This window comes from Populus nigra, chromosome 3 (genome assembly GCF_951802175.1).
Source record: "Populus nigra chromosome 3, ddPopNigr1.1, whole genome shotgun sequence".
NCBI classification, from domain to species: Eukaryota; Viridiplantae; Streptophyta; class Magnoliopsida; order Malpighiales; family Salicaceae; genus Populus; species Populus nigra.
Window position 1 is genome coordinate 20,311,489 of NC_084854.1, and position 25,347 is coordinate 20,336,835.

Here is a 25,347-nt window from a genome sequence, read left to right on the forward strand (position 1 = left end):
TTAAGTTGATAATGTCATCTCAAGTTAATTTATACATATTTAATTTGAATTTTAAGCTAGATAAAAAAATTAAGTTAGGAATGTTAAAAATTTATCTGATGAGTCTACTATAATAACAACATCCTCACAGTCTACATATTTATTTTTAGATATAAAAATATTTTTAGAAAATAAATGTACGGCCATTACCAAAAGACCCCGACAGCAAAATGGGAAACATCACCTCCTTGTTATGGACCCAAAAACGCACGATTATATGTTTTGCTGTTAGACAATTCAGCATTTGCATGTGCTACCACCTGACTCTTATGTGCTTATAACGAGGCTACCTGTTTCATTTTGTGAAAGCGGTTCTTGTTCCTGTACAAGGTAGTGAATGCAGTTGCTAGTATAGTAACCCCGCGTACCTGCAGACAAGTTTATTAATTTTGTTTAATGTTCTAATTAATGTAAGAAAATTAATTTAATGAAATTAAAATAAATCAATATTAATTATATGAATATATATTTTGTAAGTAGCATTTAATATCATACTTTTTTAAAATATATATATATATATATATATATATATATATATATATATATATATATATCATGAATATGTTTAATTCTGATAAATGAAAAAAATAAACACACATCACCTAATTAAAAATCTAATTAAAAGAAAGTAAGAATCAATTGTGAAAATGTGCTCGAGCAATCTATGTTAATTGACAACTAATTTTAATCAATAAATCCATATCTATTAATTAAAAAATATCATTATTTTTTACTTGATAGTTAATTTTTTATTATTATCATTTTAAATCAACGTAATTCAGAACATCAATTTTCTTAATATATGTCAAAGAATGTTGAAGAATATTCATGCATGATCACTTTCTTAAGGACGACATCTTTTGTTATATATATAATCTTAGAATGATTAATTATCAATTATCAAACCTTTATTATCTTAAGAAATAGAAATTAATAGTTATTATTTACAACAATAATTATATTTCATACTGATTTAAAAAGAAATAAAAATAATGGAAAATAATTATTATTTCCATGCCCTTGAACACCTAATTAACATCTAAATCATGCCCTCCCCTCAAACAGAGATTCCATTATTTTGGCGAATCTGGGAGCAACGTACGTTGTTGTTGTTGTTATCTACAGAAGTGATTGGAGCCATGCTTTGAGCACGAGGGTGCCATTGTTTTATCTTTTCTCAATAATTATTCAGGATGGCGAGGAGGAGAAAAAACAAAACTCTCTATTCATGGTATACGGTGGCCGGTGCAGTGTCAATATCAACCGGTCCTGTAAGACTAAAAAGTGCTACTAGAGTATTTAATTCACCACAGAACAGAATGGGTATTTAATGTATTTTTTTTAAAAAATGTAAAGAATGAAGGGGGAAATGGTAAAACTGTGAGATGAACGGGATGAAGAGAGAAAAGATATGAAGAAATAATCAATGAATGATGCGGTCCAGTGGCGGGCAGTCATGAATAACGTGAAAGTGCGAGAGAAGTTGTGATTGGTAGAAAAGAACATTTTACCAACTCACCATGCAGCCAAGTCTTTTGAAGAGGAAAAAAGAAAAAGCTTAGGGCAAGAAGGGAATGTCGCCGTTTCCATTAACTGGGCTTGGTTTCACCATGCAGCCAAATTACTGGTTAAGTTCACCTTCATCAGTGAATGAAAGACCTAATTGTGTAGGAGTCAAGTGGACTTGAAGCTGTAATTCTTTCAGAACGACAAAGAAATCCACAGGTGGACCGGGTCCTTTTCATTTCTCACAAAAAGGGATGTCTTCAGCCTTCAATCAATCAATAATAATAGATTACTCTGAATGCATATGCATTTGCTTCTGCTTGAAACAAACTGATATAAGCTAAGCTAATTTACTGGATTGGCAAGAAACCATAACATATCAAAGAATCTTCTCTGTTTGGCAACACTGCTCCACCCTCTCAGCTTGTCTCTACAGACATCACCCTCCAAAAAATGAAAAAAATCCAAAATAGAAAGAGAAGTTTCTTTAGTCAGAGTTGGGTAACCCAAGCACGGTTGCAGATTTTCTTCACTAGCAGTGTCTAGTAATAGATCTCTGTCCACATAAACGCTTCTCTGCTCAGTCTCGTCTCTCATTTCCAACAAAGATCTTTAATTCTCAGTACTTAACCTAACTTGTAATGTTTCATTCCATCATGGAAAGCACTTCCATTCCCTGCACTTCTTACACAAACCCATATCTCAAATCCCTTTTTCTTCTCTCTCACACTGTCTTAACCCTTCTCTTGATTATGGAATCTCAACACTGCTTGTCTTCTTCACCAAAAATGCTGATCCTGCCACTCAAAACCCAAGTTATCCCTTCCGGGTCAGTACCCAGATCACCAAACAAGCTTCCTTTCCACCACAATGTGAGTCTTACCGTCTCTCTCACGGTTGGCACTCCACCACAAAATGTCTCCATGGTTATCGACACCGGAAGTGAACTCTCCTGGCTGCACTGCAACAAAACACTATCCTACCCAACTACATTCGACCCGACCCGATCCACTTCTTACCAAACCATCCCTTGTTCTTCACCTACCTGCACCAATCGGACCCAGGACTTCCCTATACCTGCTTCATGTGACTCCAATAATCTCTGCCACGCCACCCTTTCTTATGCTGACGCTTCTTCCTCCGATGGAAATCTCGCGTCCGATGTTTTCCACATTGGGAGCTCCGATATTTCCGGTTTGGTCTTTGGGTGCATGGATTCGGTTTTCAGTTCTAACTCTGATGAGGATTCTAAGAGTACCGGTTTAATGGGCATGAACCGTGGTTCGCTCTCTTTTGTTTCCCAATTGGGTTTCCCGAAATTCTCTTATTGCATTTCAGGAACCGATTTTTCGGGTCTTTTACTTCTCGGCGAGTCCAATTTGACGTGGTCGGTGCCATTAAACTACACCCCCTTAATCCAAATATCAACCCCGTTGCCTTACTTTGATCGGGTTGCCTACACGGTACAGCTTGAAGGCATTAAAGTTTTAGATAAGTTGCTTCCTATACCGAAATCAACTTTCGAACCCGATCATACAGGTGCTGGTCAAACCATGGTTGACTCGGGAACACAGTTCTCGTTTTTACTCGGACCTGCTTACAATGCTTTGAGAACCGCGTTTCTGAACCAAACCAGCAGTGTTTTAAAGGTTTTAGAGGATCCAGATTTTGTATTTCAAGGGGCTATGGATTTATGTTACCTGGTCCCGCTAAGCCAACGTGTTTTACCACTGTTGCCAACGGTAACTTTAGTGTTTCGGGGAGCCGAAATGACAGTATCGGGTGATAGGGTATTATATCGGGTTCCGGGTGAATTGAGGGGAAATGACTCGGTGCATTGCTTGTCATTTGGGAACTCTGATTTGTTGGGTGTGGAGGCATTTGTGATTGGTCATCATCACCAACAAAACGTGTGGATGGAATTTGATCTTGAGAAATCAAGGATTGGATTGGCTCAGGTACGGTGTGATTTGGCTGGCCAGAGATTTGGTGTGGCCCTGTAGGGTCCACATATTTCATTTCCCACATGAGAGATTTCTTCTTCTTTTTTTATTTTTTTTTAAAGATCATTTAGGAGTACGTGTGTGATGATTCTATTCTGTACGTTGGATTTTGGAAGGGAGGCAGTAGGTAGTAGTTTTCTGTGAAGGAACTACTGTCCATTTTGTGTTCCATGCTATTGATTTTTTTATTTTATTAATAGAAATATTTGGGGAAGTTTGTATTTATTTTGATTAATTTTATAAATTTTAAAGATAATAATTATATAAGTTTTTAATATTATTAAGATTTATAAAACTCAAACTAATAACTTTTAAAATACAAACTTAAAACCTGATAATTAAATTACACTGATTTTAATTTTATAATCCAGGGATGGCGAGCCACTTCCTTAGAGTCAAGGTCCTAAGAAGGAGAGAATGGGAGACAATTTTCCTTCTTCCTCTTCGTAAATTGGACATTCGGTCTTTAAAATTGTTTGTGATGGAGCCAGGGTCGGAGAGATGGGAGCATATTGCTCCCTTTTTTATATATTATAAATGTGTATTGAGATATAAAAAAAACCTTCTATTGATGTCTATAATTTAATTTAATTTCTTAATGGTGTATTTAAATGTCTAAAATAAGAGTGTTAGATTTTATAAGATATTTAACTTTTTAGTTAAAAAAATCATAAATTTATAAATCCCCAAGTTATTCCACTTTTTTTTTCTTATAAAATTGTTATATTTTTCTTTGATTCAACAGTTGAATAAGCTTGAGATTATTATTATTATTATTATTATTATTATTATTATTATAAGTGTAATAATTTAGTACTTCAAGTTAATGTAGCAATCACGATTAAGATTAAGAATTGATTTTTGGGGGGCCTAACTGCTGTGGTCAACCGTGTGACTTGTTCCGTTCCCGTCCCGGGTTCGACATTTTATGTGCACGTCTGTCACCCCCGCGGTGCCTAACCTACCCCTGGGCTTGCAGGATGTCCAGTGGGCCGTGGGGAATAGTCGTGGTGCGCGCAAGCTAGCCCAGACACCCCACGTGAATCAAAAAAATAAAAAAGAATTGATGGGGGGAAAATGAGAAATGTCTGTATGTTTTTGACGCATCACCTTAAGTTAATCCATCACGTCGGACCAAATCTTACCGATTTATGCATTAGTCGCAGTCATGAGCATGACCCAAGTGGCTGTTCAGGAATTTTCTCTTAAGAAAAAACCGTTAAGAATATTACTAGCACTTAATTATCTCGCTTAAATATCACTCTAAAGTTAAGCCTCACCAGCTGCCAGTCGGACCAAACAAGCTTCCTTTCCACCGCAATGTGAGTCTTACTGTCTCTCTCACGGTTGGCACTCCACAAAATGTCTCCATGGTCATTGACACCGGAAGTGAACTCTCCTGGCTTCACTGCAACAAAACACTATCCTACCCAACTACATTCGACCCGACCGGATCCACATCTTACCAAACCATCCCTTGTTCTTTAGTAATTATAATTATGCTTAATTTTAGTTTCCACAATTAAAACTATGCTTAATTTATGCTTAATTTTAGTAGGGAGATGTTTTTCATCATTCTCAACTCTCTTGGCATGTAATCATTCAGTGTAACGAGCTTTCTTAAGCTTCAAGATGAAAAAACATCATCTCTAACTAATATGGACTTTTATTGTATTTTTCAACGCATCGGCTTATTAATTCCCTTTTTCATGATCGAGATTTTTTATTATAGTTGGCTTTATCATACATACATGTTTTTTCCTTCCTATTTTGTAAATGACTAAAGTCCATTATTTGTTGTCACAATTATAAGATGAATTAAGCTTCAAGTCACTAACTCAAGGTAGAAGAGTTGTACTTGAAGCTTTGACTTAAGGAAACAGTGAAGTAGGAAAAAGGATGCCAAGTTTCATAGGTTCAAAAGAGCGAAAACCTATTGCTGGAAGTGATTGGTGAAAACCTAAATTCATCAAAGTGGTGATATTTAAAGTTGTTATTTTGGCATCGAAAATGATATCTCCATTCTCATTTAGCCTTGCGATCTTATATTTTAGCATAAAATACTTTTCTACAGGACGACTAATAAAACAATGATATTTGCAATAATTTAGATTGACCATTTGGTTTTTTTTTTAGAACGTTTCAAATCTAGTAACTCAATGAGATTTGCTTTGAGCAAATTATTTAGCATTCTAGATATGTTTGAGCCGAAGTACATATTCTTATCGCTCTTTCAGGAATGACTTCTTTCTTTCACCTTTTGAAAAAGTGGTCAGTGTTGCCCGATCATTCATTTTAACTCTAGTTGGTACCTTTATGACAATAGAGTTAATTACTAAATACTATTTTCCCTTGACTTTTGGAGCGCTCTTTCTAAATCTACGACCTTCAAATTTATTTCTCTTGGGCTCTTACATAGGCAATGATGATTTTTCATTTGCAACGATGCTAAGTTACATATCGTGTGCTTGAATAGTTAATTCTTCAAAAGACTATGGTTTGATGCCTTGTAAAATTTAGCATAGTCCTTAATGCATCCCTTAAATACACATATATAGCAAAGAAGTTTTGGTAAGTCAATCCCTATAGTTGAGGCTAAAGTTTCTTCATTGATTAGTGTTGTCGATGACAAGCTCCTTTTTCCATTGACATGCATTTGTGAGTTCAATCATGCAAACCACATGATGAGTGTTATAGAAGCGGTTAAGAAACTTGCATTGTAATTGCTCCCAACTATCAGTTGAGCTAGACTCCAAGTTAGTGTACTAGTCAAAAGCATTACCTTTAAAGGATTAAACAAACTATTTTACCATGAGATCACCATCAGTACCGATATTATTGCAAGTCTTCACAAAGTGAGCCATATGTTGCCTTAGATTCCCCTTGTCATTGAATTATTGAAACTTTAATGGTTGATAACTTGGAGGCATCCTTAACAGGTTGATCCTTTAGGTGTATTGCTTCGTATAAAAATATGAAGGTTAAACTAAACTTTTACTTGGTCCATGATAGCTTCGTTGATAAGTTTTTTCAGTTGATTCGTGGTGAAGATGTCATTGGTACTACTATAGATATTCCTTGTAGCATTGATTATAGAATCCTCAATGACATCTAGTTGATCTACTTGCACAACTTTGGTAGATGAAGTTTGGCTCTTCTTTTGAGTTTATTTATCAACTTTCTTATCTCGTGGTCTTTTGTCTTGAGTGAAGCCAAAAGCTCATCGATGAGTTTTTTCAAGTTATCTACTTAAACCTCCAAAGATGTAGTCCTTGTCATCATCTTTAATATGGTGCCACAACCCAAAGCCTTATTTGGTGATTGACATAGAGAAGTCTTTACTGGTGAATTGCCAATGTAGTTACTTTGAGTGCTGAAGAAAAGTCTACATGCCTCACTCGACTCTTAAGGTGGAGTTACTTGTAGTTTCAACCTTAGAGTAACGAGATCTCGTTCTCTTTTTGCATTCGACATCAGCTTGAGATTCGTCTTAGTTTGCACATATAACTCGGTGATGGATTTTATTTTTTATGATGGGGTTAAAGAATATTTAATGGTATGTTAGTGACTTGAATTAGCAGCCTTGCTTTTGAAAGTGACAATGGTTATCATGCTCTTTTTAGTTGCCATTAATAGGTTGTTGGAAACTTTTTCTTGAAGAGAAGAGATGAGAGGTAGAGATATCTCCAGTGGAGTTGCTAGAAAATTATTAACATAGTTTTGAGCACCTGGAATTAAACAAACACATATGTATAAATATTGGATTTTATCAAATATATGACTGGGTACAATTTCTATTTAGAATATATAAAACTTAATTTTTTCCTAAGGTTTTTCTTTGGCTTTTGAAAATAAAATAAAAAATTAATGGTAATTGGCTTGACATTAGATTGAGAGGCCTCTAGTGCCTGAAAGACTAAATTAATAATAGGAACTCAATTATATATAAAACAAAATCGATAAAAATGAGCAAATTAAGATCAAGTAAAAGAGAGGATTGATTAGGGTCTTCGACGATGGGGAATTAAAAAAGGATTCATTGCTAATAAATTGTAGCTCCACTTATAATTAATGTCCTCTTCCCTTTTTACAAGTAATTAGAGAAAGATATTAAACATGGAATCAGCTATGTTGATACACGCGCACACGCAACATCCTTTTACTTAAACAAGTAATTAATAGGCTTATATCTTGTATATATTGAAAAGATAAAAAGAACATGTTCACAGGTAGAACTAACACCTCAAATTATTAAAAATTAAACATATCAACTATATTTCATGAACGGAATTTATTGTCTGGATTATGAATTATTTAAATCAATAGATATTAATTTATAGTGTCTTTTAATATCTTACACTATATAATATTTATAGTTAATTTTTACTACAAAAAACAATAATAAAAAACAATTTTTTATTTACACTACACCATTAAACAGTTTTACCAACAGATTCATTCCGTCGGTGTAAAACACACAACTCGTTGGTAAACATTTTACTGAAAAAATATGTCTATCAGAATTTTAATCGTCGGTAATCCCCCTATCTGTCGCTGATTATGTCGGAAATAAAAAAAACCAAACACCGACTGTCTTACTGACGAGGGAAGCGCCCAAAAAAATTTCCGTGAGAACTTTATTGACAGACATGTTCCATCTGTATTTCCAATGGTAAATCACCGACGGAATGACCGTCAGTGATTGTGACATGAGCGGTAAATATTTCAAAACTCTCTGTACATTATTGACGGATATATTTCGTCTATAATATTAATGGTAAACACCGACGGAATATATTCGTTGGTAATTGTGGCATGCGTGGTAATGTTTTGCAATTCTTGGTAAAATACCGACGGGTCGGTTCCGTCTGTAAGGCCGTAGGTATTTATTTAAAATATTTTTAAAAAACTATTTATTAATAGTAAAAAAACTAATTAACCAAATAAAATTGTATTAAACATTAAAAATATAAAAATAATGTTAAATAATATTCATCCAAATATTCATTACAAATTTAATGTGTTTCAAAAACAAAATTAAATTAGATTAACAACGAAGCTGGAGGAGGAGCAGGGGGCTGGTTGTTCCCGAGACCATACGACTAAAAAGAGGCTGCAGATTTATCATCACCCATCCTTGATCTAATGTCCATGACCATTTGACGGAGTGGATCATAATCCGCCGAGAGTCATTCATATTGTTGTTTCAAGGCCATGAACTCCTCAGACTGAGTGCTCGATACTAATGGACAGCTCCTAACGGTTGAGACACTACGGGCCACCCGCAAGATTTCGGCTGTAGTGTTGGAAACCCGTAGACCCGATTTTTTTCAGGTCCACCAGACAATCCTGCCTCCATCCACAAATCCATATCGAAATCCGGATGGGTCGAAGAATCATCCCCATATCTCTCCCTCAACCGGCTATTATAGGTCTCCTGAAAATTAAAAAAAATCATCATATTCAATTCAAGAAAATAATAACCTGTGAAATAAAATGATTGAACGAATATACCACGAAGTGTTGAGCACAGCTGTCCACGAACTGTTGCACCCGCTTTTGGCGGACTTGACTTCGCACTTGCGTCTCTACAAACAGCTTCATTGGGTTCGACTCACGTCCAAGAGATGTAGCCTATAAGGAAAAAAAAGGTTGCAAGTTAAATATATTTATAAGCAACAACAATTAATTAATAATATATTTCATTTAAATTAATCTTACCATCCGCTTCACATGTGCACCGAACAGGACGGAGCTGCCGATGTGTGTGGTCATCGAACCATGAATTTGTCGATTCTAATTATCGACATCGGATTGTGAGCATCGTGTGAACTGCTCAGACATCATGTGCTCAATATATTGCATCCATATATCCCCCGAGATGAATGGCGGTTTGAATTCCCGTCAAACCGCCACCTCATTCCAACCTTCTAGACCGTTATCTCTAGCATATCTTTTTGCTTTTTTTTGTGTCATATCAAAAATCACGCAACATACTTCCATAATAACAAATTAGAATTTAGAACATAAAATTATAAAACAAAAAATTATATTATTGTCGTTGTTATCTAGTTGCCGCATGATTTTCCCATACCCTCCTCACAACATTGTTGTTCGCGCTATCCCACTCAAATTTGTGATGTGTATAAATAATACATTTAAAATAAAAATAGTACAAGATATAAAATTATAAAAATAATTTATTAAAAATAAGCTGGAAATTAGAAGTTAACACCTACCTGAAATCATCGAAACCATGCATCGATATTAGGTCTCCACTCAGGATGTCTGAAAACCTGACTCCATTAAAATAATGAAATCTCCATCAACGATTTAAATGTCGATGTTATTGTTCGAGCAGCCTCAATGTTTGTGAACCTGAAATTAAATAAAATTAATAAAATATTCATTAGTCCTTGGTGACATGAATAACATCTACAGTCTAAGTGTGATTGGAAAGTATCTAAGTTTTTTATATGTCATGAGAGTCTTTCCCCTGCCAGTTCCGAGTTTATAACGGGAATGCCCACATGTCATGCACTCGGTCAGCTCAGCATTTTCAAGGTAGTATAACATGCAGAATTTATGGCACATGTCAATTTTTTGGTATCCTAAAGCGAGGGGTTTCATCATGGACTTTGCAACATAGAAGTTATTTTTCAGCCTGTTCCCTTCAGGTAAAATGTTTCTCGCACATTCGATAATTTATTGTTGTTCGTGTAGCCATCCCATAATGGTTCATCGGAATCTTTCAACAGATTAAAAAACCTTGTTGCATCTGCATTAGGTTATTCTTCTACGATTGGACATTCACTGACATTGCCTTCATTCATTCTTATTGCATCCATAACCATATTCCTATAAGGATTACTGTTGTCATTTACAACTTCATGCACGTTGCTAGCACTAGAAGTTGACCCAACCACCCTTTCTACCATGCTCTCATTAGGAACAAATAGTTCTCCGTGTGCAAACTAACACAAATAATCCTCCATGAACCCTTTAGTTAGAAGATGCATCGTTACAACATCTTAATGCAAAAACTTTTTATTTTTACTCTTTCTGCATGGACACCTAATATCGCCATCAGTAAAATTCCTTGGAATAGATGTTGTGAAATTAATAAAACCCTGAACCCTGTTACAATAATCTATTCTCCTCAATCCTTGGGATGAGTCCCGATACATCCATGAACAATCATCCATGACTTCTATCGAACCTCTATAAAATTATGATGACAACATGTAATTCGGTGTAATTCAAACAAAAAAAGTTTCAATAATTTATAAACAAATATAATTTGACAAAATCTAAAACAAACTATAACAACTACAAAATTATACATTCATACTACAAGTTTCTTTGACAAATAAAAATGAAAAAATACATAATAAAAAATAATAAAATTGACATTTAAATGTTAAAACTAAAAAGGATAGATTTACATACAATAAATGATAAAATCCACAATAAATTGCTTAGAGAACAGATGTTGTGACCACGTATAAAATTATAAGAAACTTGAGTGCTTATGTTGAGAAGAGGGGGAGAGTTGGGATAGGTGGTTGGCTGCAGTTTAGGAGGGGAGAGTTGGGATAGGGAAGAAGAAAGGGAAGAAGAGGGAGAAATAGAGGAAGAGAGAGTCACAGAGTGGGTATATATTGGCTTTTACCGATGGAATTACCGACAGAAACGTTTCATTGGTATACCCGTCAGTAAGTCCGCCGATGACTGTGCCACGTCACTGTATGGAGATCCCGATTTGAATTCCTCGGTCTTTCCGTCAGTAAAATCATCTGAAAAAAAAATCAACGTCATCACACCATTGCAACTTTTCAAAAATCTACATAATCTGTCGGCAATACGGTCGGTATATACCAACAACATTAGAGACATAATTATTTCTGTCGGTAAAAATTACCAACAAAAAAATTCTGTCGGTAATTCTACTAGTTTTCACTGATTTTCTGGTAGTTAATAAAATTACATTTGAGTGAAATTAAAACCATTTCATTAGAAACTCTAAATATCTTTTGATTATGATAATAGTGTCTTTTACCATAAGTAAAACAATTATAATTGTTTGTAAATATGTAATAGTACTTATAATTTTTAACGATAGAGAGAAGGCCTTGTATTATTACCTTAATATAAGTAACTCAAACTATTACAATAATAATAGTTGTTTTACATCCATCACACTAATAAGATGCGTGTATCAAATAAATTCTTTTAATATAAGTGTATAAAAAATAATTTATTAATTTACATTAACTACATAGAATCATTTACCGATACAAAAGTTAAGTTACTTTTGATAATATAATTTTTGCTTCATTAAATATAAAATAGCAATTTACAATCATTGTAGTAGCTACAAATTTAAGAGTTAATAAACAAATCATTGTTACAAAAGTATTACTCACTTTACCTCCATTGAAGTGGATATATTAACATGTTCGTAAATAGTGTTATGTACCTAATGCAACAATTTATATAATAAAAAATTACAATGATTTGCTTTGGTTACTTTGGTTTAACTCCATCATTACGTACCCTTAATTTAGAATTAATTATGGTGTTTGAATATTAATTCAAAATAATAATTTACATTAATTTAATTTTTTATTGCATCTGATCTTCTTTTTAAAAAAATTATATAAGTGTAATTGACTATTGAAATACACTACAAGAATCTCTTTAAAAAATGACAAGGAAAAAGATATAACAAGTATTTATTCAGTCTTCATTATTTTTCATATAATATAATAATTGAGCATTAGAAATATACTGCAAATACCTATTAATTATAAAAATGCTTGTCAAATAGATAGCATCCCAATCAGTCAAAATCTTAGAGTTCGGTTTCCACTCAAAAGCGAATTAGGGTTAGAGTTATTGTTGATTTCTCTTCCATCCTATAATGATCGATATAATTCTCTTAAAAATATAAATATTTATTCCTAAATCATTTAAATCCCTAATTTTCTTTCTACACTCACTATAAATTTCAAATTCAATTTCAATCTTTTTATACCAATGCTTGTACCTAGGGCTACAATCAAGAATGTCTCCAAACCAAGGATGATCAAGCTTTATACCAAAAAAATAACATTATAATTTGCTTTTTTATTTCATGTTATCTTCTAAAAAACACTATATAATTATTGAGTGTTGAAAGACACTACAAGTATGTATTAAGAGAAAAAAAATTGTATCAATTAATCCTTTTTATACATATATCATAACTATTGAGCATAATTAAAAAGACATTGTAAAAATCTATTAATTTATAAAATGCACATTCTCCAAACATATATATGGTTTTTCCTAGTCATATATGAGTATAAACCTTATAGTATATTATAAATGTCTATTGAGATATAAAAAAAAACCTTCTATTGATGTCTATAATTTAATTTAATTTCTTAATGGTGTATTTAAATGTCTAAAATAAGAGTGTTAGATTTTATAAGATATTTAACTATTTAGTTGGAAAAAATCATAAATTTATAAATCCACAAGTTATTCCACTTTTTTTTCTTATAAAATTGCTATATTTTTCTTTGATTCAACAGTTGAATAAGCTTGAGATTATTATTATTATTATTATGATTATAAGTGTAATAATTTAGTACTTCAAGTAAATGTAGCAATCACGATTAAGATTAAGAATTGATGGGTGGAAATGAGAAATGTCTATATGTTTTTGACGCACCACCTTAAGTTAATCCATCACGTCGGATACCAAATCTTACCGATTTATGCATTAGTCGCAGTCATGAGCATGACCCAAGTGGCTGTTCAGGAATTTTCTCTTAAGAAAAAACCGTTAAAGAATATTTAATAGCACTTAATTATCTCGCTTAAATATCACTCTAAAGTTAAGCCTCACCAGCTGCCAGTCGGACCAGAACTGCAATTTGCAGCTGAAGGCAATGGCTTCCTGCAAGAAAAGCTTGATCTCAGCCACCTAATTAACAAACCTACCTTTTTCTTCACTGACTATATAAGCATCAGAACCAGCTCTTTCTCTGCATCGAATCATCAGCTTTCTCACACCAGTTTTTCTCCCTTACTAGCTCTCCCATTCTCCATTAAAATTAAGAATCTCGCTAGCTAGGGAACACAATGGGTTCTGCCTTTTTGAGGATTTTAGTCACTGCGTTGTGTGCTCTTTGGATTTTCTCTGAGCTGGTAATTGCAAAGCATGCAGGCATTACTAGACATTACAAGTTTGACGTATGTATTACGTACTCGATTGCTTTTACCATTTACTTGTTAATAATATTAGCCTCTTGATTATATATCTGCCTATCAGTTGGTGTTAGACTCAAAATCTAAGTTGTGTTTCTTTCTTTCTTTCTTTGTATAGATCAAGTTGCAAAATGTGACGAGGTTGTGCCGGACAAAGAGCATCGTTACCGTCAATGGTCAGATCCCTGGGCCTCGAATCATAGCAAGGGAAGGGGATCGGCTCTTGATCAAGGTCGTTAACCATGTCCAATACAATGTCACACTCCATTGGTATGGAAGCCTAATCAAGCCTCCCATTACTGTTAGCTTTAGTTTTGTAGATATTAACACTTAATTTTCTTTCTTTGATTGGAATATCTGATCGGTGTTGTGTGTATGAATTTGGAGAGCAGGCATGGAATCAGGCAACTAAGGAGCGGATGGGCAGATGGACCTGCCTACATAACACAGTGCCCAATTCAAACGGGACAGAGCTATGTATACAATTTCACAGTTACTGGACAAAGAGGGACATTGTTCTGGCATGCTCACATTTCATGGTTAAGAGCTACCCTTTATGGACCCATTGTCATCCTCCCTAAGAAAGGCGTTTCTTACCCATTTCCACAACCTCACAAAGAAGTCCCTATCATTTTTGGTAATTCATCATGACTGCATGTTTATGAGAACTACTAATTAAAGATGGCCAATATATATATATATATATATATATATATATATATATATATATTAGCCACGTACGTATTGTATTAATTAATTTCCATATCCATTCATTTATCTCTAATACTTCGTAAATTAACTGAAATTACAGGAGAATGGTGGAAAGCAGACACGGAGAAAATTATCAGCCAAGCCTTGAAAACAGGAGGAGCGCCAAATATTTCTGATGCCTACACCATTAATGGTCATCCTGGACTTTTGTATAACTGTTCAGCCAAAGGTACTAATTTGTACCCATAATAGTAGCAAATTGCAAGAGTATGGACGCCATAAATTAGTGCAGTAAATACTCTCGGGATTAGCTAAAAATCAAACCAATTTATTTCATGCAGATACATTCAAGCTCAAGGTGAAGCCAGGAAAAACCTATCTCCTTCGTTTAATCAATGCTGCACTTAACGACGAGCTCTTCTTCAGCATTGCAAACCACAGCCTCACCGTGGTTGAAGCTGACGCAGTTTACGTGAAACCCTTTAAAACCCACATTGTACTCATCACCCCGGGACAAACCACCAATGTTCTACTCATGGCCAAAGCTAAGGCCCCTAATTCCACCTTTCTTATGGCCGCTAGGCCATATGCCACCGGCCCAGGCTCCTTTGACAATACAACCACTGCTGGAATACTCGAATATGACCAGAACCCTTCTGCAACAAACTCCAAAAGCAAGAACAAGAAACTCCCTCTTCTTAAACCGTCTCTTCCAGTGTTTAATGACACAACATTTGCCACAAAGTTTGTCAGGAAAATCCGTAGCTTGGCCAATGCAAGATTCCCAGCTAAGGTCCCGAAGAAAGTTGACAGACGCTTCTTTTTCACAATAGGTCTAGGATCACTCCCTTGCTCACAAAACAAGAGCTGCCAAGGACCTAATAACACCATGTTTGCAGCTTCCGTCAACAATGTGTCATTTGTGCTGCCAAATATAGCCCTCCTGCAATCTCATTTCCTTAACCGGTCAAAGGGTGTGTACACAACTGATTTCCCTACCAACCCACCTTTCAAATTCAACTATACAGGGACACCGCCTAGCAATATCATGACTGCCAAAGGAACCAAGGTGGTGGTGCTTCCTTTCAATACTAGCGTGGAGTTGGTGATGCAGGACACCAGCATTATTGGTGCAGAGAGCCACCCTCTTCACCTCCATGGCTTCAACTTCTTTGTGGTTGGTCAGGGTTTTGGCAACTTTGACCCCAAGAAGGACCCTGTCAAGTTCAACCTTGTTGACCCTGCCGAGAGGAACACTGTTGGTGTGCCATCTGGCGGGTGGGTCGCCATACGGTTCCTTGCTGACAATCCAGGTGGGCTTTATAATTTATTATAAGATATATACTATACCTAATGCAAATCATAATATAGCACAAAAGTTTCAAATCTGAAAGGATTATAAAATAGAACATGAATATTTACAAATTCTAAGTTATATGCAAAGCAGCGTCCATAACTCAATATTCAAATAAATTAAAACAAAAATACATGTCTCACTTGTTGATTTTTGGATGAGCAGGGGTTTGGTTCATGCACTGCCATTTCGAAGTACACACCAGCTGGGGCCTGAAGATGGCTTGGGTGGTCAATGACGGAAAACGGCCGAGCCAAAAGCTGCCACCTCCACCTTCTGATCTCCCCAAGTGTTAAAATTCTTCTTTCTTTTCTTTCTTTTTGCCACCGATTGTCCCGAGTACTTTGTTTTTTTTTCCCCTTTTCTTTCGATTTTAGTAAGCTGTCTACCCATTCTTTTAATCTTTTTTTTTTCCTTCCTTCCTTGTTTAGTGTTCCTTCAGCTGGCCTGAAGGGTACAATAGTACTCTTAGCTCATGATAATTTCTTTGAATTCCAATCTGTGACAACCCATAAAAAGAGATCGGTGGGTGGGATTTGGACTTTTTGTTTAGTAGCTAGCTAGGATTGTCAGACGGGCTATCGTTGTTGAATGAAAAAATAATAATTTCTTTTATTGGAAATTTCATTTCAGTGCTTTACATTGTACAACCTAGCAGACAATGCGATGTCAGCTCAATTTCTTTCTTATACTCTGACCAATATCTTTGCATGAAATATATGGCAGTCAATACGTACTTTAGCGGATGGCTTAATTATAATATATTTTTATTAATAAATACTTATTTATATTTAATTAATGATCCTTGAATAAATATAAACTTCATAGGATAAAAATATTTTATAAAAAATAAATTATAAAGTTATTATAATTATGATAATTATGTTATATTAAAATATTATTTTTAAATATTTATGATTAATATTATATTAAAACTAGATATTAATTAAAGTTTCTAAAATTGATATATATATATTATGTTTTATATATATATATAAAAGAAACAATTACTCTTATAAGCTAAGTATGAGGTATATCTATAATTAATATGTAGGTGCTTGTTAGATAAAATGTATACTAAACTAACCCAAATAAAAATTATATATAGATAGATCACATATGTTTATAGAAAAGCTTACATAACAATTGTGCAAGTGATCATTAAACTTAAAATCACTAAGTTATTTTTATGTAAAGAATGTTATGTTTCGATTTTGACTACACATTATCCTGATCAAGGGTAACAAGTGAGCAAATATTGGATATAACATAAATTATATAAAAGTATTTGAGTAATAAAGAGAGAGTTCCTCACCCTATGTGAATTAAAAAAAAATATTCAATATATTCTTAAATAGTATTGATTGTGAAATATTTAGTTAAGATGGAAAAAGATTTGAAAAGAGTTTCAAATCTTATTCAAAAAATCAATAATTATAGTGCTGGTAATAAAAATGACTCAACAAAGCATTCATGCTCCATGTTATAATATCTAAATCAAAAAATTATTAATGAATGGATATTAATTATATAAAAAACTGGTCACCGAAAGATTAATACAAACCACTTATGATTATTTTAATATTCCGGGGATCATGACAAGTTTCTAAATATTATACTTGATCTTCAAATATAAATTAATTAATTATTGAATTGATAATAAATTTAATCATTTAATTTATTTAATTCTATTTTATTCAGGATCATAATTTATATTTGAGTCAACTTATTATGGAACCTAATGAATCACACATATAAGAACAATTAATTAACAATTAAAATAGGATGATTAATTAAGTGTAATTTGATTGTAAATAAGTTTTAGAAACTGGGGACTAGACTTGAATGAATAAATTTTTAAAATTATTCTGAAATAATATATGTGCTATTATTTAAAAGAAAAATAGATATTTTATTATTTAAAGGGTTTTCAGATTTCTCTATAAATAAAATATTTTATCTCTTATTTTCCGTGCATAGAAAAATATTACGTTAGTTACAGAAATACCCGAAACACAAAAGAAAGAGTTATAACTCGAAAGTAAAACAATCTATCTCCCCTAAAAGGGTTTAGAAGATTTCTCATTGGTAATTTGTGTGATTACCATTAAAAATCAAATACTTGAAAAACATGTGGTTCGGACAACCCAACTTTAAAATAATTATTTAAAGCTAAAAAGAATATTTAATCTTCAAGTAATTTCCATATAAACCCTAAACAACTCTAGATTTGTTTTAATAAGATTCTCGAAACTCTTTAAAAAATTTAAATTTATCATTTTGACTATGTATATATCTTTTAGAAAAACCAATAATATATGTCTGTTTCTACCTTGTACACGGGAGTATTAAAACAGAAAAGAGGAAATCAAAATTTGCACAAGTTTTTATCTCTAATTTTAAGGTTCTTTTTATCCAAAACATGAAACTGCAAACAAATTTAGTACCTAACATAGATTTTCAAAACATACATTGAAAAAAATATAACATGGTTGTTATTTTGTGTTAATTATATGGTAAAAAGTGTGCTGAAATTGAAAAATGGCAAAAAGAAAAATCCTCATATTTAGCACTTTAAATTTTATTTTTATTTAATTCCTATTTAGACACTCCACCTTCACTTTTATCTATTTAGTTTAAATTTATGAAATTTATTTTTTATAAAAGTGATGATGAGACTACTTTCTTATCCCACACGAGTCATTACTAAAAAAAAGAAAGAATACGGATTGAGAAAAAATGAAATAAATCAAGAAAATAAATTAGCATTTTGAAAAATTAAATTAAATTAAATAATATGAAAAATATAATATTTTAAAAATAATTAAATATTAGTTTCAATATGAAATTGTTATAAAAATAATATTTATTTAAATTTAAGATAATATTTATTTATTTAAAATTCAAAATTTAAAACAGTTTTTTTAATTAATAAAATTATCTCTACCATAATTTTTTTTTTAAGAAGTAACAGATGAGACATGAGTTTTGAAAGTTTTCTAAAATAAGTTTTTAATTATGTTATTTTTTTTTCTATTTAAAATCTCTCACAATTACTTAAAAAACTCGAAATCCAAAATCACACGTGTCTTTGATCTCTCCACACAACCACCATTCTCCGCACTCAAGATGAGGTGTTTCGATCTATTACATTGAGGGGGAAATGAATTTGAAAAAAAAAAGAAAAAAAAGAAAAAAAAAAAGCTGATACTTGTAGAAACTCCATTGTTAGGTCGAAAGACAGCGTAAAAGATGCCATTAAAATAAAAAATGTTCATATATATTTTTTAATATATTGAAATTGAATTATTCTTTTTTATGATTTATTTCCTTAATAATCCAATATTTGATTTTCCTTGCTGCTATATTATCTTCCTCGTATACTTAAAAATTACCATTTAAATTGGTTTCTTTTGTAAATGTTTAAGATATCAAATAGTTTTTCAAGCAGTATTAATTTAGTTGCTAACCAATAAGATTTTGATCAGATTGGAGTTTTCTTACATTAGATAAGGGATTCAAAATCAAATTCACCAAAGTAATTTCTATCCTTTTCTTTACGATTAATTTATAAATTAACACCTATTTTTAACAAAATTAATTAATTCTTTTATAGCTCAGCCCCTCTCTCAATTCATATTCTTTTTAATTTAAATTATCTTTTATTTTTAAAAAATAAAATAAATAAAAGAGAAGTGAGTAAGATGAGAAAATTTAATCTGTTAAGAAGGTTTGTTTTTGAAGGAAATTAATTAATTAACATTATAAAAATTAATTAATTAATTTTAATAAATCATATGGTTTAAGTTATAATTAAGGAGATATCTTAGAGTTAGAGTGTGGTTGTAGTTTTTTTAAAAAATATTTTTTATAGTGGTATAAAAATTTAATTTAAAAATATAAAAAAATTAATTTTAACTAAAAAAAATTCAAATTTTAACAAGAAAAAAACTTGTTTAACATACTTGAATAAGGTTTATATACAATTGAATGAAAAAGGAAAAAGAAAGAAAAGGGCTTTGTGAACGCAAAACAGGCAGTGGCCATTTGAGTAGTAAAAGCAAAGAAACCAAACGGCAACGATCTTAGAAATTAGAAGCAAGCCGTCACCAACCTCCTCAACTCTGTCCTATTTTAGTCATTCCCTTCCCTTCCCTTCCCAGAGGCGCCGCCGTTTCAACGCCGGTGCCTTTGGTTTCCTTGCCTCCAAACGATGAAGCGACCCCTCAGCTTCTCCCTTCCGGTAACCGTCGTCGTTTTAGCCATACTTTACATTTACTTGTCCACGATCTTTGTTTTTATAGACCGTTGGTTCGGTCTCATGTCTTCCCCAGGCATCATGAACGCCGTCGTTTTCACAGCTCTTGCTCTCATGTCTGTTTTTAACTATGCCATCGCTATCTTGACGGATCCGGGACGGGTCCCTCCCTCTTTCATGCCCGATGTCGAAGACTCTGATAACCCAGTCCACGAGATCAAACGCAAAGTAGAGTAACAAAGGACTTTCCCTTTTGGAATTTTCCATGCCATTGTTCTGTTTCTGTTAATTTCATTGATTTCTCTGTTAGTTAAGTTGTAAATGTAATAGTATATATAAGGTGTGGACATTGCGTCAATGCTGCAACTCTCTTTATTGCCAAACGGATTGGTAGCTTAAATGAATGTTGTCTACTGCTATTCAACTGATTTTGATTGCTGCAATATTCCTACGTTGGACAAGTAAGTGTGTATTTGTCTAATTGAATCGAGGTGTTAACACACAAGTCTTGTTGACTATGCTTGTTGTCTGGCTCCCAGAAGTTGATGTTTGGGAAGCTAATTGAGTTTGAAAATTCTGTGCGTTGAAATATTCGACTGTCCTTTTTTACTTTTTGCAATGTTGATTTTATGAGCTAAAAAGTTCGACTTCCTTTGTTTGAAGCCATTTACATTGTACCTGGATGCTTGATTTTGATACATCATCTGAGTTGATGGATGTTTCAGGGTCTGATTTCATTTTCTGGAAATAGAATGCCATCATGACTTTACTAACTATAGTTTTCGTCGCCTCATTCTCTTTGTGGTTGACTGATCTCTTCCCATATCTAATTCAAATGCCTGTAAAAGAATAAGATACTGCTCTGTTCAAATGATTTTGAGGATGGATGAGTGGTGACCTGGTGGTTACGGCCTAACATCCTTCTGGATTTCATGCCAGATGGCTTAAAGTTTAATAGTCACTGTTGCCGTGTGGTTAAATGCAGGTTAAAATACATATAGAAACAGAAAGAATATTTTCAATTAGTTGTTTTCTTTATTTAGACCTGTGAACTGATCATTGTAACATACAAATGCACTTAAAACCTGAAATTGCAACATTTCTTGAAAGCAGGTGATTTTCTATATTAGTGAGAAACTCGAGCCCTGGCTTCCTATATATGACACTTCGGTGGATGTTTGCAGGGAGGAGACTTGAGATTTTGCCAGAAGTGTTCTCACTTCAAGCCTCCACGTGCTCATCATTGCCGTGTTTGCAGAAGATGCGTGTTGCGAATGGTACGCATGATCTAAGTTTTCATTCATCCCTTATCTCAAATGTCCTTGTTAATCTGTTAAAGTGCCACCTGTTGATTGTAAGGACCATCATTGCATTTGGATAAGTAATTGTGTGGGCCACGCAAACTATAAGGTCTTCTTCGTCTTCGTTGCGTATGCTGTAATAGCATGCATCTACTCCCTGGTATGTAACTGTTTATGTCCAACATCATTTGAGCATGTTCTCTTGAGAGTTGTACTGTTTCTTTATCATTCTGTAACTTTAGCTTTTAATTGTTTGGTTGTCATTGCCTTTATTTCGTATGGCATTCCACCTTTCCCCTCCCAAGTTTTTACACTATTGAACTGCAGTTGGTGGATGACAACAGAGAAAGTCTACAAATTCATTTTCTTTACAATTCTCCTCGCTTAAAATTTTCAGGTCTTGCTTGTTGGTAGTCTAACTGTTGACCCTCAAAAGGATGAGCTGCAAAGTGGTGACTCTTTCAGAACCATATATGTATGTCCACTTAAATTTCATTCTTTTCTGAACCATATATGAATGTATGTATGTCCCTGTAAATTTCATTCTTTTCCAAATCATATATGTATGTATGTTTGTCCCTGTAAATCTCATTTTTTCTTCTATTACATAATACATTAAACTCAGCGCATCACTTTACTATTGCAGGTCATTTCTGGGCTGTTGCTAGTTCCGTTAAGTGCAGCACTTGGTGTTCTTTTGGGTTGGCATGTGTACCTCATTTTGCAAAACAAAACCACTATCGAGGTTATTGGAAATTAATAAATTATTGTCTCATAACTTTTCTAATACCCGATTTATTCCTAAATTTTTATGGTTTTTATGGTATCTTGACAGTACCATGAAGGGGTGAGAGCTATGTGGCTAGCAGAGAAAGGAGGGCATGTCTATAAGCACCCATATGATGTGGGCGCTTATGAAAATCTGACAACAGTGAGAACATTGTGCCCTTCTCTTTTATTTTTTTTCTTGGCTGAAAAATTTGTGATTGACATGATGCATCCTTGGAAAATTTTACCATAGTTGGTTTTCATGTCCTCCGTGCTGATACTTTTCCCCTATTGTTGTTTCTCGATAAATGACACTGATTTAATCTCTTGAGGAACATGAGAAGGCTTGAATGTATTTTATAGCTTTCAGGCTGCTGCTTCTGTGTAGATGCATCCTGCATCCCAATGTGTTTACACAGTCATGATCATGTAGACAGCTAGCAGTGATCATTTGAGTTGATTTGGGTGTGATGTTTTAGTGTTCATCTTGGTTGAAGCACTCTACATTTATTCAAAGTGGATATAAATTCAAGTTGTTTGGTTTCTTGATGAAAACTATTAGTCTCCACATACTCCACGTCCGCGAAACTTGGACTTTCTATTGTGTTAAGCTAAATGGTTCAACCACATCAATTGCAAGACCTATTTGGTTCAACCACATCAGCTGCAAGTAGCTCATCGAATTGCAGAACCACTAAAGCTAGAAAAGTAACTCACTCTAGAGACAGGCTATGCTTAATTGCTCCATGTCCAGCTGTGGCAGCTGTCTGGACCAATTTGAGCTTCTTAGGTATGGTTTATGTTTGCACAACTTATCTTACCGTGTCAAGGCCCTGTGGCTTGGCTAAATTGGCCTGTTTAGACAATTCTGGTTCGCTACTGCTGTGGGAGTGGTGTGTGATTTGTTAAAGTAGTATAAATGTAGCTGACACTTAAGGATTAGGACAATTATATTCTGCATGTCAATTCATGAACTGACTCAATTTTTTTTGGGGGGGATGCTTTAGGTCTTGGGTCCAAGTATCTTCTGCTGGGTGTGCCCAACATCAGGACATATTGGTTCAGGTCTCCGCTTCCGTACAGCCTATGATAGTGCCTATGATAGTATGGCCGGTGCGTCCGTGAGATAATCAAATTACATTTTGTATCAGTGTAACTCCATTGGCAATTGCAGGGCTGGATGATTGTTGATATTGAGATGCTGTCGTTCAGCCCCCATTTATCTGCCCCAACTTGTAGACTTTGTATTTAGCGTGGCCCTTGAATTACCACCGCGCAATCATAGAACCAAGAGTCTAAGAAAGGCCGTTGTCTGCTATATTTGAGGAAGGCAATGTGATGTGAGTGGCCGGATCAAGTACGAATCAGTTTGGGAAGCAATTTGATATAGCAAAGTGCAGTTCCGTGTCTTTTTTTTTTTGTCCTGTTCTTGTTTCGGGGAATTTCAGGATAATGTAGAGCTCACAGACGATTAATACATTATGTATAAACTATAAACAAGGATTTCGAATCCTTGATCTCACCTACATGAACGCTTATTACTTAGAATTGTAAGATTTGTAACATCAAAGAATAAATTAATGAAGCAATTTTGTGTTTTGGCCTTCATTATCATACCCGAATTGCATATCCTATTTCCCAGATATCTTTGATCAATGGCTGCATCCTTGTATAATGAATTTTGCAAGAATATGAGACTAATTCAGTGTGCAAATGCGCTGTGTGTATATGTATAATAATAGGAGGGGGTTCTTTTCTAAATTTATAGATTCACCAATATTTTAGTCTCAAATCTGGTCCTTAAAAGTTTCAATTATTTTGAATCAATATAATTAAACATTATTTTGTTAAATCAAGTATTAAATCAATATCAACATTTATTGTTAACATTGTGAGGATTATATATTAAGTCAACTGAAACAAATCAAGTTTAATTTCAAATCAATTCAGTATAAAAATACCAAATTAAAATAAAATAAAATAAAATAAAATGATTATAAAATTTAAAGAATAAAAAAATTAAAAATTAAAATATAGCAGGGAACCATTGCAATCAAGAGTTGATTACATATTCCTCATGTTGCATTTTCATTTTTTTCCCCTAATATATCTTTCCCTTTATATTTTCTCTCATTCATGATTTCAAACAACATTTCCTGATTCATCAAGCGTCAATTTAATAAAATCAAACTATAATTGTTGTTAAAAATAATAATTAAAATAACAAAAATCAAATTTAACATAAAAAATTGACTTGCCAATTTGTTATTTTAGAGAGGACAAAAGCACAAAAACCAAGGATAAAGAGAAAAGAAATGATAATAAATAAAAAAAGAATTGGTTGCCGGATTGGAGCTTGCCATCGTCATGTGCCACCTCGTAAGAAAGCTTCAATCAAGAAGATTCCAATGGTACCAAGGAATTCAATAATTGGAGCTTGGAGGAAGCCACACACACCACCATAATACAACGATCTCCTTCACTTGTTACACATGTTATCCACTTCTCCATTTTAGTCCGTGGTTTGGCAAAGAAAGAGTTTGAGCATTTGTTTCAATTTCAAATTCAGTCTCTAAAGATTTAAATATTTCAAATCAATAAAATTTCATTTTATTTTGCCAAATTTAGCATTAACCGAGTCTTGAAATTTTTCTTGAAACTCAAAATCGAGTAAAAAAATAAATCATCAAGTTCAATCTCACTTAAACATTATGGAAAGACTCTAAATGAAAACAAAAAGAAGTTAAGTGGCAAAAAAAAAAATTTGAAAAAGAGATTGAATATATAGTTCAGGATAACTAAAATAAATTATTATGCCCAATCTCATATCAACTCAATACATAAGATTGAATTAAAAAAAAAAATCAAGTGAAAAAATATATTGTAGAGAACTATTACAATCCTTGGTTTTTTGTCTCTTGGTCTATAATGAAACCAATAAACATTTTTGTTTCTTTTTAATTTTTGAGACCTTCAATTCTTTTGGAATATTGAGTGGGTAGATAATATTAAATTATAAAAAGTTTTATTGTATAGTGTTTTCGTGTATTTTTTAAAGGAGATTGTAAGTAGGTTTTAGTAAACAAATATAGGGCCCATGATGAAACAAAACTCACGCCATCCTTTAATAGTCCTGTGTGATATGAAATG

At 33.3% G+C, this 25,347-nt stretch overlaps 3 protein-coding genes across 5 annotated transcripts; all 3 read left to right on the forward strand.

The window, feature by feature from the left end:
• Nucleotides 1-1,820: 1,820 nt before the first annotated feature.
• LOC133689102 (aspartic proteinase PCS1) lies at nucleotides 1,821-3,773 on the forward strand. The gene has a single exon (XM_062108844.1). It carries the CDS (start codon nucleotides 2,187-2,189, stop codon nucleotides 3,546-3,548), a length of 1,362 nt encoding a protein of 453 aa, XP_061964828.1. The 5' UTR covers nucleotides 1,821-2,186; the 3' UTR covers nucleotides 3,549-3,773.
• Nucleotides 3,774-13,569: 9,796 nt separating this feature from the next.
• On the forward strand, nucleotides 13,570-16,492 carry LOC133688372 (laccase-17-like). The gene is made up of 6 exons (XM_062107842.1): nucleotides 13,570-13,790; nucleotides 13,924-14,075; nucleotides 14,198-14,442; nucleotides 14,617-14,745; nucleotides 14,858-15,829; nucleotides 16,036-16,492. Exons 1-6 carry the CDS (start codon nucleotides 13,680-13,682, stop codon nucleotides 16,164-16,166), a joined length of 1,740 nt encoding a protein of 579 aa, XP_061963826.1. The 5' UTR covers nucleotides 13,570-13,679; the 3' UTR covers nucleotides 16,167-16,492.
• Nucleotides 16,493-19,882: 3,390 nt separating this feature from the next.
• LOC133687849 (probable protein S-acyltransferase 16) lies at nucleotides 19,883-23,805 on the forward strand. 3 transcript variants are annotated; one of them, XR_009841052.1, is made up of 8 exons: nucleotides 19,883-20,356; nucleotides 21,313-21,405; nucleotides 21,488-21,589; nucleotides 21,827-21,904; nucleotides 22,076-22,174; nucleotides 22,265-22,360; nucleotides 22,809-22,987; nucleotides 23,205-23,326. XR_009841052.1 is itself a non-coding variant. In XM_062107185.1 (8 exons), exons 2-8 carry the CDS (start codon nucleotides 20,210-20,212, stop codon nucleotides 23,325-23,327), a joined length of 738 nt encoding a protein of 245 aa, XP_061963169.1. In that variant the 5' UTR covers nucleotides 19,883-20,113; nucleotides 20,205-20,209; the 3' UTR covers nucleotides 23,328-23,805. The 3 variants fall into 3 exon arrangements, 2 of the variants coding, with proteins under 2 accessions (XP_061963169.1, XP_061963168.1); XM_062107185.1 differs by lacking the exon at nucleotides 22,809-22,987 and having other exon boundaries at nucleotides 19,883-20,113; nucleotides 20,205-20,356; nucleotides 23,205-23,805; XM_062107184.1 differs by lacking the exon at nucleotides 22,809-22,987 and having other exon boundaries at nucleotides 23,205-23,805.
• Nucleotides 23,806-25,347: the final 1,542 nt, after the last annotated feature.